At 51.0% G+C, this 17759-nt stretch overlaps 1 protein-coding gene across 1 annotated transcript; it reads right to left on the bottom strand.

The window, feature by feature from the left end:
• SLC11A1 (solute carrier family 11 member 1) lies at positions 1-9167 on the bottom strand. The gene is made up of 15 exons (XM_037524027.1): positions 9076-9167; positions 8472-8605; positions 7031-7153; positions 6580-6699; positions 5712-5818; positions 5238-5308; positions 4846-4913; positions 4512-4667; positions 3588-3746; positions 2267-2365; positions 2023-2142; positions 1459-1608; positions 976-1049; positions 420-570; positions 1-291 (listed from the first exon to the last, which is right to left on the bottom strand). Exons 1-15 carry the CDS (start codon positions 9080-9082, stop codon positions 205-207), a joined length of 1626 nt encoding a protein of 541 aa, XP_037379924.1. The 5' UTR covers positions 9083-9167; the 3' UTR covers positions 1-204.
• Positions 9168-17759: the final 8592 nt, after the last annotated feature.

Below are 17759 nucleotides of genomic sequence, written 5' to 3'. Positions count from 1 at the left end.
TGTCACGCACTGCGTTAAAGTGCTCTGCATTCATTGCAAGGTTGGTGCTGTCCAGTGTTGCAGATGAGGACGCTAAGGCACGGAGGGTAATCGTTTGTCCCAGTGAGTCAAGAGCAGGTTTTAATGGAGCCCTGGTTGGTGGGCGGCAAAACTCACAATCCTGCTGGACGGCGGGTGGTTCATGTACACGGGCTCCCTCTTCTGCTATTCTTGGGGATGCCCGTACAGAAAGTGCTGGTGGGAGCTGTGGGCCAGACAGGAGGCCCCGTGGGCGATGCCACAGGTCCAGACCTGAAGAAGGGCAGCCGTGAGTTTGTGGCCTGAGGACTAGAGCTCTGGGGGAGCCCCAGGGAACCCCATCCCCACAGCTTCTTTCTGTTGCCTCCCATATCTCCAGGACACCCCTGGCCCTCTAGTACCAGGTAGAAGATGAAGCCCAGGTAGGGTATACCCAGCAGGACCACAAGGCTGTAGGAGGCCGGGGGGATGATGGGCAGAAAGCTGATCACCAAGTAGAAGTTGATGGCACAGATCAGCACCATGATGGAGGACGTGACCACCTTGCTCAGCCTGGGGGACAGAAGGGAGGCTCAGGACTGGCTGCATCTCCTCCTCCTCTTCTCCAGTGCCCACAAGCCAGCCTGGTGCTCAGGTGGGGAGAGGGGGTGATACATGAAGTCATCTCTGGGCTGTGAGGCCTTGGGCAGACAGCCCCTCTACCCCCACCTTTTCCACCTCCTGAGCCCTCAAGCTCCACACTGGTGAGATTCCACAAGAGGAGAGTGGGTTTCTAGAGCTCACTGAATTCCAACCCTGAATCCTGGTGCCAGGTCCCTATTTGTTAACTGGGTGGCCCTGGGCAAGTTCCTTAATTTCTCTGTTTATCTGGATAATGGTAACTCCTATCTCTGGGTGCCTGTGTGGATGAAACGCTGCAGTAATGCAAGTCCAGAGTTTGGGGTGGAGGGTACTCACAGGCCGTTGGCAAACTCCTGCATGAGGGCAGGCATGCTGGTGAAGGTGAGGATGGGCAGCACAGCGAAGGGGAGCTGGGGAGAAGCGGAGGACCCAGCTGAGGGACCCTGCCCTTGGAGCACAGCCAGGAAAGGAGTGGGCCAGGCTTCTTGTTGTCCTCTGCCTGGCAGTGCACCCCTTAGGCAAGTCCCTTAACTTCTCTGGACCACTATGCTTTCCAAGGGATTGGGGGCCCAGAGCAGGAAAAACAGACTGTTTGGATTTAAATCCCAGCTATGCCATTGATCACTTAACTGCAAACATCCGTTTTCCCATCTGAAAACAGGGATACGGGTGGTTCCTACTGCTTGGGTTGGCTGTGGGGATTGTGTGAGTCTTGTGGGCAAGGTGTGTTCAGAATGGGGAGGGGATAGGTTCAATATGGGGGAGGGGCTGCTACTGCTTAGATATGCAGGGGGTAGGGGTGGCCAAGATGCAGCTCACCAGCAAGCTCTGCAACACGTTGAGGTAGTCATTGAGCTTGGAGAGGTCTCTCCTGTCTCTGAAGACTGCCACCAGGACTGTGGGCAGGATGGCGCAGGTACGGGTGAGGAGGACTCGGGCAAAGCGAGACCACCGCAGCTTCAGGAAGCCCTGGGGCATGGGGTGGGTACTTTAGTGGCTGAATGCAGGAATTTCAGAGGAGGGACCCTCTGTAGTCCCTCAGCCCCTCTCATGCCTGGGAGAATCCTCTGCTTTTCCATCTCTGAAGTGGGGGCAGCTCTGTCTCTAGCTATTGGACAGGGGACAGGGGAGGGGGAATTAGGGAGGTTCCCCTCCCAGGTTATTTGCTGGGAATTAACACTTTTGGGGAAACGTGCCCATTAGTCCTGGGTCTGCAGCCTGGGACGAGTCGCCCTTCCACAATCGCCTGTCCTCATCTGTAAAGGGGGCTCATAATGGCGCCCTCTGGGCTGTTCTAAAGAACTGGAGGTTGGTGTCGGAAGCCGCGGTAGTGTGCTGGTTGGCCTCGGCCCCCTGGCCAGGCCCGGCTGTCCCAAGTCCCACCTCCATCACGAACTGTCCCGCGTAGGTGCCGGTCATGGTGGAGCTCTGGCCAGCCGCCAAAAGACCCACCGCCCAGATGTAGAGGGCTGCGGGCCCGAAGAAGCAACCTAGGATCACACCCTGAGGGGCGGGGTGTGGTCAGACACATGGCCCCGCCCTCCCGCGAGGCCCCGCCCCTAAAGTGGGCGTGGCGAGTAGCCCAGGCTGCGCACGTGCCTCCAAGCCGCCCCTGCCCAGCGCGTACTCCTCGGTAAATGTCCACTTCCACGGTTTGGTTGGTGCTGTTGACCTGGTGGAAGATCTCGGCGTAATCGTGGAGGCTGCTGTTGGCACAGATGTTGAACTGCGGGCACCGGAGTAATAGGAGGGAGAAGCTCACATTTAGCCTCGGGAAAACCAGACCCCCAGATCTTGACGGAGCGTGGAAACCGGTGCCCCTCCCATGGACTGAATATTGCCCATATTTTGTGTAGCAAACAATTGTTTTCTTTAATGTGAATTTGTTGCCAAAATTTGAAATTGAGGGAGAATTCCCATGAGAACTTGGTTTCCAGCTTGGAATGGTAAGAGCTGGCATTCCCACAGAGAGACATTTGGCTGGCAGTGAGGGCAGCTGCCCCACGGTCCCCTTTTCCTTGTAGCTGACCCACTTCCCACAGCCCTGTGACTGGCTGAGCCTTTAAGACAAGGGTTTGCCACCCCTATTTAGACCTCTCGCCTGTGCCAAGGAGCAGAGTGAGACCAGGGAGGGACCTCACCAGGTCACACAGCAAGGCAGAGGCAGAGCCTGGGTCCCAGGAGGCCTGGCCAGCCCTCCAGCAACAGTGTTCAGCATTCAGCCAACACTCACCCCTGGCTAGCGGCTGTTAGCACCTTGATATGGAAACCCTCCATGAGAGCAGGGCAGATACCTGTCCTGAACTCCAGAGAGCCAGGGAGGAGCTGGCCAGCTCCTTTCACAGTTGGCTCACCTGTTTCCAGGAGGCCTCCCCAGCCACTCTGGCTGACGTAGCTCCTCCCTCACCCCCACCCCCAGTTATGTTTCATCCTTCACTTTATTCCCTTTGCAGCATATTCATACTTTATCACTGTGTGCTGATTTGTTGTTTTATGGCCTATCTGCTTACTGCCCCCCAAACTTAAGGTGCAAGAAGTCAGGGATTCTGTATCCCCAGGGCCTGAGACCCAATCTGCTCACCATGTAGATGAGCAGTGGTAAGGACTCAGAAGAAAATGACAGCCTGCACTTTCCCCACCTGGCACTCATGCCCAAACAGGCACCTACTCCTCCCAGAGCATCCTCCCAGTGGTTTGCTGGCCAAATCCCGCCCATCCTCTACAGAACAGCTGGAATACTGGCTCTTCCAAGTCTGCCTTGCAGCCCCTGGGGTGGGTCAGACCCTCCAAGAACCTGCCCTGGGGAGGGGCTCCAGGTCAGAGGCCAAGGTCACAGACTTCTGCCAATGCCTGGATTGCTGGGCAGAGGCCCAAAGGGCTCAGCTGAACTGCCTGCAGTCCCCAGCAAAGCCTGCGGGGCATGCGTGTGGAAGGGCAGGGGGACTTACTGCAGCCTCGTTGGTTTTCTGGTAGAAAGCCTGCCCAAAGACTGCCACAACAAAGAGGTTGATGAGGAAGGAGACAAACAGGGCAATGGTGGCCTCAATTAGGAAGTACATGTTGGCCTCTCGGATGTGTGCCCGCTGGGTCCGGTCTACCTCTCGAGACTATGAAGGTCAAAGGCAAGGGAAAATCCAAAGTCGCTTAGAGTTGCCAACATCCTCCCTCAGACCTCTCTGTTTCCCCAGACCTCTGTTCTTTCTAAAACCCCTTCACACAGTCTGGGACAGCCCTTGTTAACCAATGGGCTCCGTAGGTGTCTGCTCTTGCCTGGGAGGCCTGGTCCACAGTGACCAAGTGTCCACAATGGCGAGTGTGTCAATGAAGGTAGACTGGCCTTCGAGGCTCGTGTGACCTGGCCCCGCCCTTCTTTACCTGGCGCCTGACCCTCCCCTTCATTCACTGGGCTCCGGTTCAAACATGCCCAATTTATTTCTGCCTCAGGACCTTTGTACTTGCTGTTCCCTCTGCTTAGACTATCTTTTTTCCTTGGTCATCCTGCCCATCCTTCAGATCTCAAATATCCCCTCCTTAGAAAACCCTTTCCTCTTCTAAAATAGTCATTCTCCCTGCTCAGTCACACCCAAGCACACTTCTCTGTTTTATTTTCTTCAGGGCACCCCTCACAATCTATCATTCTTTCATTTGCTACTATTCCTTGCTCCTGGTGCACCTCCCCTCACTAGAATGCAAGCTCTAGGAAGGTAGAGGACTTGCCTGTCCATTACTGACTCCCAGCACACCAATATATACTAAATGAATAGAGAATCATTCAATTCCCGCCTGAAATCACGAATGCGGAGGCCAAAGGGGTGGGGCTCCAGTCTTGGAGGCGGGGCCAACATCGCTCCCTCCTCCCCTTCTCTGCTCACCTTGACCAGGGAAGAGTGCAGGTAGATGTTGTGCGGCATGATGATGGCGCCAACGAGGCCCACAGCCTGCAGCAGCTCGGACTGGCCGCAATTGTAGCACGTGGGCAGAAACAGGCCCCGAAGAAGTGCTCCTTGATCAGGAGATGCCACCACATACTGTGTGGGGTGGGAGGGAAGAGCCCCATCAGGCTAAGCCCAGGCCTTGCAATAGCGGGGCTCTCCCTCCACCCCAACCGCTGGGGGCAGAGCTAAGGGCCCTGGACCCGCCCCTCAGACGCTAACCACCACCTTGGGGTGGTCTTGGAGGGTCGTGTAGCTAGCTCTGGCTTCCCACCTCATAGCCAAAGGTCAAGGCCATAATGGTAATAAGAAGTCCAAAAAAGGCTTCCAGCTTCCGCAACCCTAGAGGAAGAACAAAGGCGCAGAACAAAAAAATTAAAACCTTGTAACATAAGCAGTGATCAATGCCTAATAACTTGAGCACTTTGTTCCAGGCACTGTGCCAAGTGCTTAACATATATTTTACCTCAGCGAATCCTCACCACAGCAGCATGACGTCTGTGCTATTATTATCCCCATTTATAGATGAAGAAACAGAAGTCTCAGTCTTGTGCAAGTTGCTCAATGCTCAAGCAGAAGGGGAGCTCATAGGCCTCTCCCAGTGCAGCCTAGGCCCCTAGTTAACCCACCCACCCCCACAGTGCTAGGAAACGAGGGAACACCCACCGTAGTTATCGAGGAAGAGGAAGAAGAAGGTGTCCACAATGGTGATGATAACGCCACCCCAGAGTGGGATGCTGGAACCAGAAAGGCCAGGGTCAGCCCGGCCTGGGCTGGCGTCCCAAGTTCCCACACTCAGGGTTGAAGACCATGGACTCTGCCTTCCTTGGGGGCAGAACCCAAATGACCCCAGACAACTTCGGGAGAGGGGTGTGGGAGTACAGGAGACAGAAAATGGCCTGGTACAGGCCAAGCCGGGGGACCAGCATGGCAGGGAGCTTGGAGCCATGGTTCTGAATTCTGTGTGACTTTAGGCAAGTCATTTTACATTTCTCGTTTCCCCATCTGGCAGATTGGCTAACAGCACCGAGTCAGGGGAGACTGCGGGATGTGATGGGCTCAGGAAGTATAAGACCTGGGAAGCAGCAGCAGCTGTTCCCAAGCCTGGACTGATGAGCTGGGGTTCCCTTGGGCCCGTACCGTCCAGCGGAGAGCAGACTGAACGCAATAGCCGTGCCGATCACCTCCTGCATGTCCGAGCCCACGATGGCCAGTTCTATGGTCAGCCAGAGGAGGATGCGGGGCACCTACGGGGAGGAGGTGACCCCTCATCAAGGCTGGGCCACTGTTTTTTTTTTATCTCAGCCCCACATTCATCTTCCCAATCTCTGCCCTAAATTGTCGCTGAAAGGCTGCACGATATATTTCAAGACAGCTGATTTCCAGGTAGGTTCTGTACAAAACACGGGGAGATTAAAGGGCGGGGGAAAAATCTCCCTCCCGCCCTTCTCTCCCCACCCCGCCCCCTTCTGGTGGGGTTTCTGGCAGTGTTCCAACAAGGACATCCTACACCCTGGGTTCCAGCAGCACCAGTGCCCATTTCCATAGTGGTGGCAGTGCTTCCAGAAGCTGGGCAGCAAATGATGGCCCGTGGGCTCTGCCCAGCAGTTTTCTGATCTCCTGGTAATACCTCCTTCCCTTGCACCGCCAGCCCTTCCAGCATCTCATAACTACAACCGTTGAAATTTCTAGTGGTGTCATTAGTTTGCCTGCCTGGACCCTGACTGCAGCCAAATCCCCAGTGTCTACCCCAGCCAATGACCCTTGAGCTGATGTCTACCTGTTTTTCACCTTGGACAAGTCACTGCCCCAGGTTTAGTTCCCCCTTTGTAAAATGAGTGGGGCATCCTGCTCAGCGCTATTCGCTTGAGCCTCAGTCTGCTCATCTATCAATTGGACTTGTGACTCCCCACTTTAGATGGTGTAGATATTTGACCATAGAAGCTGCAAGTGGCTGTTTGGGAGCTGGGGTTGGTGGGTGCTTCCTGTCCTGGCCCATGAAACTCACCTTAGGATAGTAGAGATGGCAGACCTCACCCAAGTCTTTGCCTGTCACCACGCCTAGCCGAGCTGCAAGGCGCTGGCAGAGTAAACCCAGCACCGTGGCCCACAGCAGCACCCAGAGCAGCTGTGAAAGGCAGGAGAGGCCTTCCTTAGAGGACTGGGTCTCAGCTAACCCCTGGGCTGGCGGCACCCTCTGGCACCACTCCTTAGGGAAAGGGTAGGGGAGAGCGCACAAGAAGACCACCCCACCCCCACTCACAAAACCCTCCTCTGTGTCTGTAGGGTGTGGCCGGGCTGGGCTGTCCTGGGGAACTTGTTCTGGCTCATTCGAACTTATAGCCTGTGCCCAGGAATACCAGCCATACAGCCCACTCTGGGGAAATGTGCCAAGCTGGGCATCTCCAACCACTTAGCCTGGTTGCCCTCCAACCCCCATGGTGCCCCAACTCAGTCACTTTGAATCTAGCCACAGCTCCAGTCTGAAGATCCGACTCGATGTTTCCTGGGTCCAGGAAGGCGATGCTCATGAGGAATCCTGGTCCCGTGAAGGCCCACAGCTTCCGCAGGCTGAAGGTGCCCTGGGGGTAAAGTGGAATGAGGGGTCCTGAGTAAAGGGGTGGGAGAGCTGCCTTGGCCGGCCCCCAGCAGAGTTCCAACAGGCTCATCAGCCCAAGCTGACCAGCCCTGACCTCTAGCCCCCATTTCTGGAGTTGCCTGCCCTGGAAAATAATAGGAAGAATCCGCAGGATTTGCTGAATCATAGGTGATCAGAATTCTGGACCTATTGCCTACACCAGACCAGCCTAAATCAGCAGATCCTAAGAATCTGAATGGAGGTTTCCTGGGGCCAAGCTGCCCTGGCTTAGCTTCTCCTTCCCCAGCCCTGTCTCAGAGCACCGGGCCTCTTCTCTGGATTCCATTGAGCCTAGGCCCCTACCCTCCCACCCCCATTCCAGGACTTGGCCTGGCAACTTGGGGACCGGCCAAGATTCTGGAAATGCAGCACCTCCTCTTCTTCTGACGCTCTTGTTCAGGTCCTTTCCTTTAATGTTAAAAAACCCTCATGCCGTGGGCCTCCTGAGGGTGCAGGGGTTAAGCACAGCACTGTGAGGCTATCTGCGGCCTCCCCTGCGAGACAGGGAGCTACCCACATGGCGCAGCTGACCTCTCCTGTCTCATCCGCTACTTCCCTCAGCAGTGTATTTCAGTCGGTCTGCCTGTTCTGTTCCCCTCTCTGTCTCTGGTGAGTCCTCTCACTCCCCCTGTACCTCTGGCCTGTACCCCAGTTCTTGTATGCATAAATAAATAAATCTTAAAAAAAAAAACAACCCAAAACTTCATGCTCTAAGGTGAATTCACCCCAGACTCCTGCCCCTTCCTAGTAAAGCTGAGATTCATTCAGAAAGCACTTGATCATTTTTAGACAACTTTTTTTAAAAAAATTTTTTAAAGATTTATTTTTTATTTATACAAGTGCTGGGGTACAGGCCAGATGCACCCGAGGGTGAGAGGATTCACCAGAGACAGCGGGGAACAGAACAGGCAGACTGACTGAAACACACTGCTGAGGGGAGCAGCGGGCGACATAGGGGTGGTCTGCCGCACCATGTTCTTGCCAGCCGGCGGGCCAGGATCAAACCCGCGCTGCAGAGGCTGCGGACAGCTTCACAGAGCAGCACTCAACCCGCTGCGCCACTGGGGAGGCCCTTTTAGACAATTCTTGAGCACCCCAGTTAAGTGCTGGGAAGAGTAGGAAGGTGTGGTTACCACTGCCACTGCTGCTCAGAGCTGGAAGGAATGTGCCATGTTTTTCAGGAGACCTCCCTCCCCTGCCCGTCAGATCCCATAAGACCCCACCCATCCCAAAAGACCCCCAAAAGTTTCCAGCATTCCCACCGGCTCTGTGTCTGGGATAGGGATCTTTTCACTCAGGTAGGTGCCCTTGGGAGGTACTTGCTGTGACCCTGAGCTCGATGGGCTGGAGATGGAGCCATAGCTGGGCCTGCTCAGCCTCTGGGGGTCACTGTCACCTGAAAAGAGGTGAGAAATGGTGAGTGATTAGCCTCTTTCTGTTGTCCCAGGGTGAAAACCCTCTGCCTTTCTCTCTCACCTCCTTCCTCCTCCAACAAAGTGGAGAGAAGAGTAGGGACACTTGACTCTCACCTTGCTCTGTCACCTCTGCCCTTCATCCAGCATTCCAGAAGCAGCAGGGGAAGTGAGACCCTCAGAATGACTTCCCTTCCATCCAGATCTCTCTTGCCATGAGGAGAGAGACTCTGGGCTCTAAGGAGGGCCAACTGATTCTGCCATAGACGTGCCCTGGCCTCAATCCTGCCTCCTCTAGTAGCTGAGGAAGCTCCAGGGGCTCAGGTCGAGATCAGAGCAGGGGATGCTACGCCCAGGCAAGTGACCAGAGTTGTGGTCCAGGGATTCCCTTTGTCTCCTGACTGTCCTCCCTCCTGTACCCACTCAGACTCTGTCCCTGGAAGTGGCTACTTACCTGACATGAGGGTAGCAGGCTCAGTCTCTCTCTGTGCCAGGCCCAAGCGTCCACTCGGGCGCTCGTGTGGGAGTGTGCCGGCTCACAGCATCTCACCAGCTTCAGCTGCGCTTGACTGTCTTTATACACATGGATGTTATGAAATACTTCCGAAAGGCAGAAGTGGCCAGTTCTGGCGGAAGGGTCTGGTCATAGTAGGAACTTTTGTTCCCCTCTTGGTTTGACCGGAACCCCACAAAATACCTTTGGCCCCTTTCCTTTTTTTTTTTAAAAAAAGATTTATTTATTTATGCATACAAGAACTGGGGTATAGGCCAGAGGTATGGGGGGTAAGAGGATTCACCAGAGACAGTGGGGAGCAGAACAGGTAGGTTGACTGAAATACACTGCTGAAGGGAGCAGAAGGTGAGTCAGGAGAGGTCTGCTGTGCCCTGTGGGTAGCTCCCTGGCTGGGGATCAAAATTGTGCTGCAGAGGCTGTGGATAGCTTCACAGCGCAGTGCTTAGCCTCTTGCGCCACCAGGGAGGCCCCTTTGGCCCCTTTCCTGGCCATGTTCTGAGTCTCCCAAATTAACTCTGATTTCAAACACTTCCTGCCTCTTGGGTGTTCATATCCAGATCTCTTTATTGTGCCTCCCTCCCTGCCTCCATCACAAACGGTCAGGCCCTTCTTCAATTTGGAGTCCTGTGGCCACTGGTGAGTCTAGTGGGAGGGAAGGAGTCTTGACAACTACCTAGGCCTCAGTTTCCCATTGAGTAGCTCAGAGGAAAAGACCTTCTGGGTACTGCCATGTAGACATGCACTGAAGATTCAGGCCAAGGAGATCCTTAAAGAAAGTGGCACTGGTGGAGCAAGGGGTTGAGCACCGCACTATGAAGCAATCCACAGCCTCTGCAGCATGAGTTTGAGCCCTGCCAGCCAGGGAGCAACCCACAGGGTGAAGCAGACCTCTCCTGACTCACCTGCTGCTCCCTCAGCAGTGTATTTCAGTAAACCTGCCTGTTCTGTTCCCCACTCTGTCTCTGGTGAATCCTCTCACTCCCCTCATCTCTGACCTGTACCCCAGCTCTAGTATGCATAAATAAATAAAATCCTTAAAATAAAAAAAAGAAAGTGGCACGGGAATTCTGGTCATGGTACTGCCACTGATTCACTTGAAGTTGTCACCAGATCATGTCCTCCAAGCTGTTTCTTCTGTTAAATGAAGGATGTAGACTATCAGAGTTTAAGTGTAAACAAAACAGTGCAGCTCAGTGTTGAATTATGGATAATGCTGAGCCTCTGTGTGTGTGTTAGGGGAGGTGGTAATAGGGAGTGATGGAGACTATAGCAAAACAGAGATTATATACTCTCTTTGAAGAGGGCAGTGCTCACAGAGTTCTGGCCAGTTGTATTATATGGGAATGTGGGCCCACTGTCATCATATCTTCTGACTTGTCAAGAATGCTGGAAATTTTTGAATTTATGCTTTTTAAATAGTAGGTTCAAAAATTGGAAAATATTCTGTAATAAAAATAAAACACTCTTACTGGCTGGATTCACCAATCTCTAACCTCCAGGTAAATGTGGCCAAGACTCTTCTAGCTCCTGATTTCTTCTTCACAGTTCCTTACCTCCCATGTAACCTCCCTCAGGGCTAATTCTGTTGCCTTGTTTTTCTGCCAAGGAGATTCAAAACCTGAGATAAAACCTGTCTTGGGGTTTCGAACTCCAAAGCTTGATACTCAGATTTGTTACCTGGATTCAGATAAGAGCCCACAGGATATAGGAGAAGGTTCTCAGGCCCAGAATTAACCTGGGGTGTGATATATTCCCCTGTTAGTAAAAAACTTCAACCAGGATGGAGGGAGGCAGTTACTTTCCTGGTATCGATGGGACAGGTTGAGGTCTCAGGGGAGATTGGGTGTGGGAAGATGGGTGAGTGATGGGTCAGAGAGGAGAAAGCGGTGTCATGCTTTGTCATTGTGCCATCCTATTACTCAAGGTGCTGCCACCACCCCAGCCCTGAGGTTTATACACATTTTCCAGTCACTGCCTTAGGATCCTTGAGGGTGCCGGGGTTGGTACCGGGGTAGTATGTTATGATGGTTAATTTTATGTGTCAGCTTCTCTGGACCATGGGTGCCTGAATATTTGGTCAAACATTCCAGGTGTGTCTGAGATTTTGGGGAGGAGATTGACATTTGAATTTGTAAACTGAGTAAAACAGATTTCCCTCCCTAATCCTGGTGAGCTGTTTTCAACCAATGGAATACCTGACTCTAACAGAATACTGGGTAAGGGGAAATCTCTTCTCTCTCTCTCTCTCTCTCTCTCTCTCTCTCTCACTCTCTCGCTCTCTCTCTCAATGTCTTTGAACTGAGATAGTGGTCTTCCCCTACTTTTGAACTTGGCTTGTACTAGAACATACACCATCAGCTCTGGTTCTTGGGCTTTCAGACTCAAACTGGAACTATACCATTTGGTCTCCAACTTGCAGATCCTGGGATTTCTCAACCCCCACGCTCATGGTTAGTCTCTTCCAGATCTATCTATCTATCTATCTATCTATCTATCTATCTATCTATCTATCTATCTTTTCTAATGGTTCTCATTCCCTGAAAACAGGTAATACCTAAGACAGATGTCTTCCCCTTTGCATCTTTTGTGGAGACTTTCCTGTAGTTAGGAACTCAGTAAATATAACTAATTCATGACTGATTAATACAAACATTCCCTAACATAGGGAAGAGGAACTGTAGTGTAATGTTGATTGAGAGGACTTTCTAGCAGAGAATCAGAGAGCAGGAAGATACAGGAGTAAGAGTCCCTTTGGATCTGGAGCTATTGCTAAAAACTGAGCCCTGCATGTATAGGGTAAAGCTTTAAGAAGTCAAATTTCCTCAGGATGGATCACAGAATTAAATGTAAATATGAAACTATAAAACTTTGAGAAAAAATAAGAGAAAGCATTCAGTATCTAGAATTAAATGTAAATATGAAACTATAAAACTTTGAGAAAAAATAAGAGAAAGCATTCAGTATCTAGGGCTAGACAACCACTCGCTAGACTTGATACCAAAAGCATGATCTATAAAGGAAAAAACTGATCAATTGGACTGCATCAAAATTAAAAACCTGGGCCTCCCCAGTGATGCAGCGGGTTGAGCACAGCGCTGTGAAGCAGTCCACAGCCTCTACAGCATGGGTTTGATTCCTGGCCAGCCAGGGAGAAAAACCACATGGCACGGCAGACCTCTCTGCCTCGCCCGCTGCTCCCCTCAGCAGTGTCCTTGGTCTGTCTGCCTGTTCTGCTTCCCACTGTGTCTCTGGTGAACTCTCTCATCCTCCCGTGCCTCTGACCTGTACCCCAGTTCTTGTATAAATAAATAAATCTTGAAAAAAATTAAAAAATAAAATTAAAAACCTTTGCTCAGTGGAGGACTCTGTTAAAGGGTGAAAAAACAAGTTATAGACTCAGAGGTAATATTTGCAAAACACATATCAGACAAAGGACTAGTATCTAGAAATAGAAAAATCTCTTACAGTTCAACAGTAAAAAAACAAACAATTCAATAAAAATGGACAAAAATCATGAACAGACATTTCACCGAACAGGATAAACAGATGACAAATAAAAATAGGTACAGATGTTCAGCATCATTAGCCATTAGGGAAATGCAAATTAGAGTCATAAAGAGATATCATTATACCCCGTCAGGATGGCTAAAATAAAAATATAGTCACAATATCAAAATGTTGGCAAGAATTTGGAGAAACTAGATCACTCATGTTGCTAGAGGATGCAACATGAAATAGTCAATCTGAAAACAGTTTCGAAATTTCTCTAAAAATGAAAAATTTAACTACCCTATGATCCAGCAACTGCACTCCTGGGCATTTTCCCCGGAAAGATGATTTACGTCCACACAAAAATCAATATACAAACTTAACAGCAGCTTATTTATAATAGACCCAACTGGAAACAATACAGATTGTCCTTCAACAGGTAAATGATTAATCAAATTGCTATTATCTGTGCAGAATAGATTTCTGAGCGTTTACCCCAGAGAAATTAAAACTTAGGTTTGTACTGGGGCCTCCCTGGTGGCACAGGGGTTAAAGTGAATGCAATCAAGCTATAGACAGCCACTGCAGCATGAATTCAATCCTGAGCCGGGGAGCTGACCCACATGGCGCAGGCAACAGACCTCTCCTGTCTCGCCCGCTGATCCCCTCAGCAGTGTATTTCAGTAGATTCACCTGTTCTGCTCCCCACTCTGTCTCTGGTGAATCCTCTCACCCCCCACACTTCTGACCTATACCCCAGTTCTTGTATACATAAATAAAAACTCTTGAAAAAAACCAACTTCGGTTTGCACCAAAAACCCATATATGAATATTTATAGCATCTCTATTTGCAACAGCCCAAAACTGGATTGGCCCAGATGTCCTTCAACAGGGAAGTGATTAAAAAACTGCAATACAAACCAAGGGTGACTGTTCAGCAACAAAAAGGAACAAATCTGACACATAGCATAACCTGGAGGAGTGTCTGCAGGAAATCACATTGAAAGAAAATGTCTCAAGAGGTTATATGCTTTATTGTTCCATTTATATGATATTTTTGCAATGATAAAATTTTGGAAAAAAGGGTGAGATTCCCTGGGTCCAGATCCTGGCTCTGCCACTAGTCACTTGTGTGGCCTTGGCCTTAACCTTTCCCTTACCTGTAAAATGAGTATAATAGTACCCACTGCAGAGCGTGCTATGAGAATCACATGAATGACCATGTGGAGAGGGATCAGAATGTAAGTGCCATGTAGAGCTTGCTCTTAGGATTGTTGGTCATTCCCTCTGGCTCCCTGGGCTCTCAGACTAGGTCAAGTCTGCATTAAACACTCTGATAGTGTATGTGTAAGTTTCCTTCTTAACACTCTCCAAGGTCTACCCTCACAGACAAATGGGGTCATGGACAGGTGTCTCTTCCCTTCTATGCTGACCGAGTGCCATGCAGGTGGGCCCTGGCCCTGTTTGCTCACCACAGATCCTAGCCCAGTGCCTGGCACTTGTGAAATGCTCCACATTTCTTTTTCTCATAGTTCAGAGAAATAGACATTTTAGTCTTGTGGAGCAAGAGAAGGGGATCATAGAAATACTGGGGACAAATTACACAATCTAAAAGCAAGCCAGTTTTGGACCTCCCTGGTAGCCTAGGGGTTAAGTCTCAGCATTACCACTGCAAAGGCCCACCATGGTCTGAGTTCAATGCCCGGGCAGGGAGCTAATAACCCACATGGCACAGCAGTCCTCTCCTGTTTCACCCGCTGCTCCCCTTAGCAGTGTATTTCAGTCAATCCACCTGTTCTGCTCCCTACTCTGTCTCTCTGGTGAATCTTCTCATCCTTCCTCCCCCCCCCACTCCCCCCCCACCCTGCTTTCCCCACCCCTGCAGCTCTGGCCTATACCCAGTTCTTCTATACAAAAATAAATAAAATCGGGCCTCCCCTGGTGGTGCAGCGGTTGAGCGCTGGGGCTGGGCAGCCTCTGCAGTGCCAGTTTGTTCCCCGGCCGCCAGCGAGGGTCCCACAAAAAAAAACCCCAAAACTTTAAAAACAAAAAAAGCCAGTTTTGAAATGGATGTCACAGAACACACAAGGAGTGGCGGCCTTTGTCCCAATGACCTGATACAAAGCAGAGAAAGAAGCTCTGTGGCTTGACTATTACTGCCTCCACTTCTTCCCCACTGCTACAGAATAGCAGGGTAAAGAGGACTGTCAGGATCTCTGTGGAAATGTCCTCAGTGTGTGGACTGACTCAGCATTAGTTTCAGAAGAGAACTCGCTGGCCTAGAAGGCCCTCTGTGGCCCAGCCCCGCCTACCTCATAGTGACTGAGCACTCTTAAGCCAGTCTCTCCCGCCCAATTGTGCTTCAGCTTTCAGGCCTTATTGGTGTCTTTGCACATGCTGTTTCCTCGGCCTGGAGGCTTTTTCTGTAGCTCTTCACAAGTCAGACTCTTATCATTCATATCCCACCTCAACAGAAACCCTACAGAGGCCCCCTGAAGGGCTATCCCTCTCAAAGCTCCAATTGTAATCACTTACTAACCATACTTCTTTTTCTACTACTTTTTCTTTTCTACTACTTTTTCCCATAAATGTCTGAATTTTAACATCTGAAATCATCCAGGCAGAGGAAATGAGTAGCACCACCCAACCACACTTACTATCACTTCCCCACACTTCCTGTAAGTGCCACGAGGACAGGAATGTTGTCTTCTCACTGCTGATCTCCCAGTGCCCAGAGCAATCGTGGTGCCCAATATTTGACTTGGTTGCCTGATTGAAAGAAAGACATTACCCTCTAGAGGTGCGCTGTCCAGACTGGTAGCCACTGGCCCCCATAGTGTGGCTGTTTGGCTTGAAATTAATTAAACTCCCATCCCCCAGTCAAATTAACCATATTTTTAGTGCTCAGTGGCCATGTATTCCTGGTGGGGGCCATACTGGACATTGCAGATGTCATTTCTATGACAACAGAAAGTCTGGTTGGGTGGTGCTACTCAAGACCGTGAGTGTACATGGTCTTTTCTACTTTTACTCATCGCTTGTGTCATTTCCTCTGCCTGGAATGCTTCCTCTGACCTTTAATAAAAAGCCCACACATGTAGGATTTGGCAACATGTTAAAACAAATGCCTTAAGACCCAGCAATTACACTTCTCACGCTGTAACCTTAAGGAAAGAATTGCTGATAGATGCAAAGATTTACCTATAAAGATGTTCAATGCAGCACCGCTTATAATAGCAAGAAGGGGGTGGGGGAGGTTGAAGACTGGTTCAAGTATGGTAGAACCATCAAGAATAAAAGACTGCAAATGTTGTGCCCAACGTCGACCAGTGCAGCCCCCAAGGACACAGATAACCGATGATGCAAGGGCACAAAGGAGTTTATTACGGGCTCGAGTCCGGGCCCTCCACATGCACCGATGCAACGGCAGAGGTCGAGAGCCCCAAACAGAGGAAGCAGGGGTATCTTATAGGTCACAAGTGGTGCGAATTTTGAAAGAAGCTGGCAATTACTCATTGGCTACTACAAAGGCATTTTGGTGCACACGGTTATAGTTTCAAACTGACTGGACGGTTAGTGATGCTGTCCCATTTATGGATAGGACTGCCCTCATTGGCAGCTGGGGTGGTCTGCTTTTTCGTCACCCAGTGGAGTGAGGGTTGTGACTATTGAAACTATCTCCGGAATGCGGCTGTACAAGGACTAACATATCAAGGTGGAGGATATACAAAATGGCGAAACCTTGGCTAAGCTTGGTTCCACAGTAATGACATGGAAATATTTTTAAAATATAAGGAAAAAAAGCTGTTTACCACACATGAAAAAAGTTACAAGGCAGAAATGGAGATGGGAATCTAGGGAGATTCCAATTTCATCTGTAATGTTTGAAACTTTTAAATAATGTAATTAAGTTTGCAATTACCAGTTAATGAGCATGTGTGGCTGAATGGTTTCATTTTTGTTCAAAGAAATGAAGACCCTTGCAGTTGTAAAGGGCAGATCAAACACTTTTATATAAAGTTCTTGGCAGAGTAAATGCTCCCCGAACCCCAGTCAATTTAACCAGAGACTAAGAAGATATTTGCCACAACGTTAACCATGGTTGCCTCTAGGGAGAGGGCTGGAGATATTTCACTTTCTTCTTCCACATTATCTCCCTTTTAAACATTTTCTCTAATGAACAAGTATTTCTTTTGGAATAAATAAAGGAAGGGGAGAATAAAATATACTCTTTTTTAAATTTAAGAATTAAAAATGGGGCCTCCCCTAGTGGCGCAGTGGTTGAATGCTGAGCTGTGACGCTGCCCGCGGCCTCTGCAGCGCCGGTTCGATCCCCGCCGCTGGTGAAGGTCCTACATGGTGCACAGACCTCTCCTGCCGTGCCCGCTGCTCCCCTCAGCAGTGTACTTCGTCAGTCGGCCTGTTCTGTTCTCTGCTCTGGCTCTGGTGAATCCTCTCACCCTCCCTTACCTCTGGCCTGTTCCCCAGTTCTTGCATTAAAAATAAATAAATCTTCAAAAACAAACAATAAAAAAGGAGCCTAAAGGAGGTGATGATCCCCTACCGATCCGTATTCCCTCGGAGTTGGTAACTGCGAAGTTTGGGGGATCCTGGGTGTTACTGGAAACGGGGTGTAGGAATGGCGTGTGAGCTGACCTTGGGGCTCTGGGGAGGTTTCCGAGGGGACCAACACGCTGAGGCGAGCTTGAGGCTGAGACAGCTGATACCCCACCCGCCACCCCCAGCGTCCCCAGAGTCCACGACCCTGCGGCCCGCCAGGAAGCCCCGCCCCGCTGACCCCCGCACCCCCAACCAACAGCTGCACTACTAGTCGGCGTGGATTTGGGGGCCCCGCGTTGGGGCGTGAACACGCTTCCCACGCCCTTATTCAACGCGCGCCTGGTCCGGGCCTCTGTTTTCCAGTCCGTGAGGCGGGGGCGCCCCGGCCCGAGGCCGCCCCGGCGCGCGGTTCCCATTTGCAGCCAAAGACTCGGACGCGCGCGGCCACTTCCGGCTCGCACGGCGGGGCGGCCGCGGGAGCCCGTTTATTCCCTCAGGGCCGCGGCCGGGAGGCGCGCTCCGCCGGGCCCCCGCCCGCCTGCCCGGCCCCGAGCCCGCCCCGCCGGCCGGCGCCC

The sequence above is a fragment of the Talpa occidentalis genome, unplaced genomic scaffold (assembly GCF_014898055.3).
Source record: "Talpa occidentalis isolate TD23 unplaced genomic scaffold, MPIMG_talOcc4v2.1 talOcc4.3, whole genome shotgun sequence".
Lineage (NCBI taxonomy): Eukaryota > Metazoa > Chordata > Mammalia > Eulipotyphla > Talpidae > Talpa > Talpa occidentalis.
This window is presented reverse-complemented; position numbering and strand designations above follow the sequence as displayed.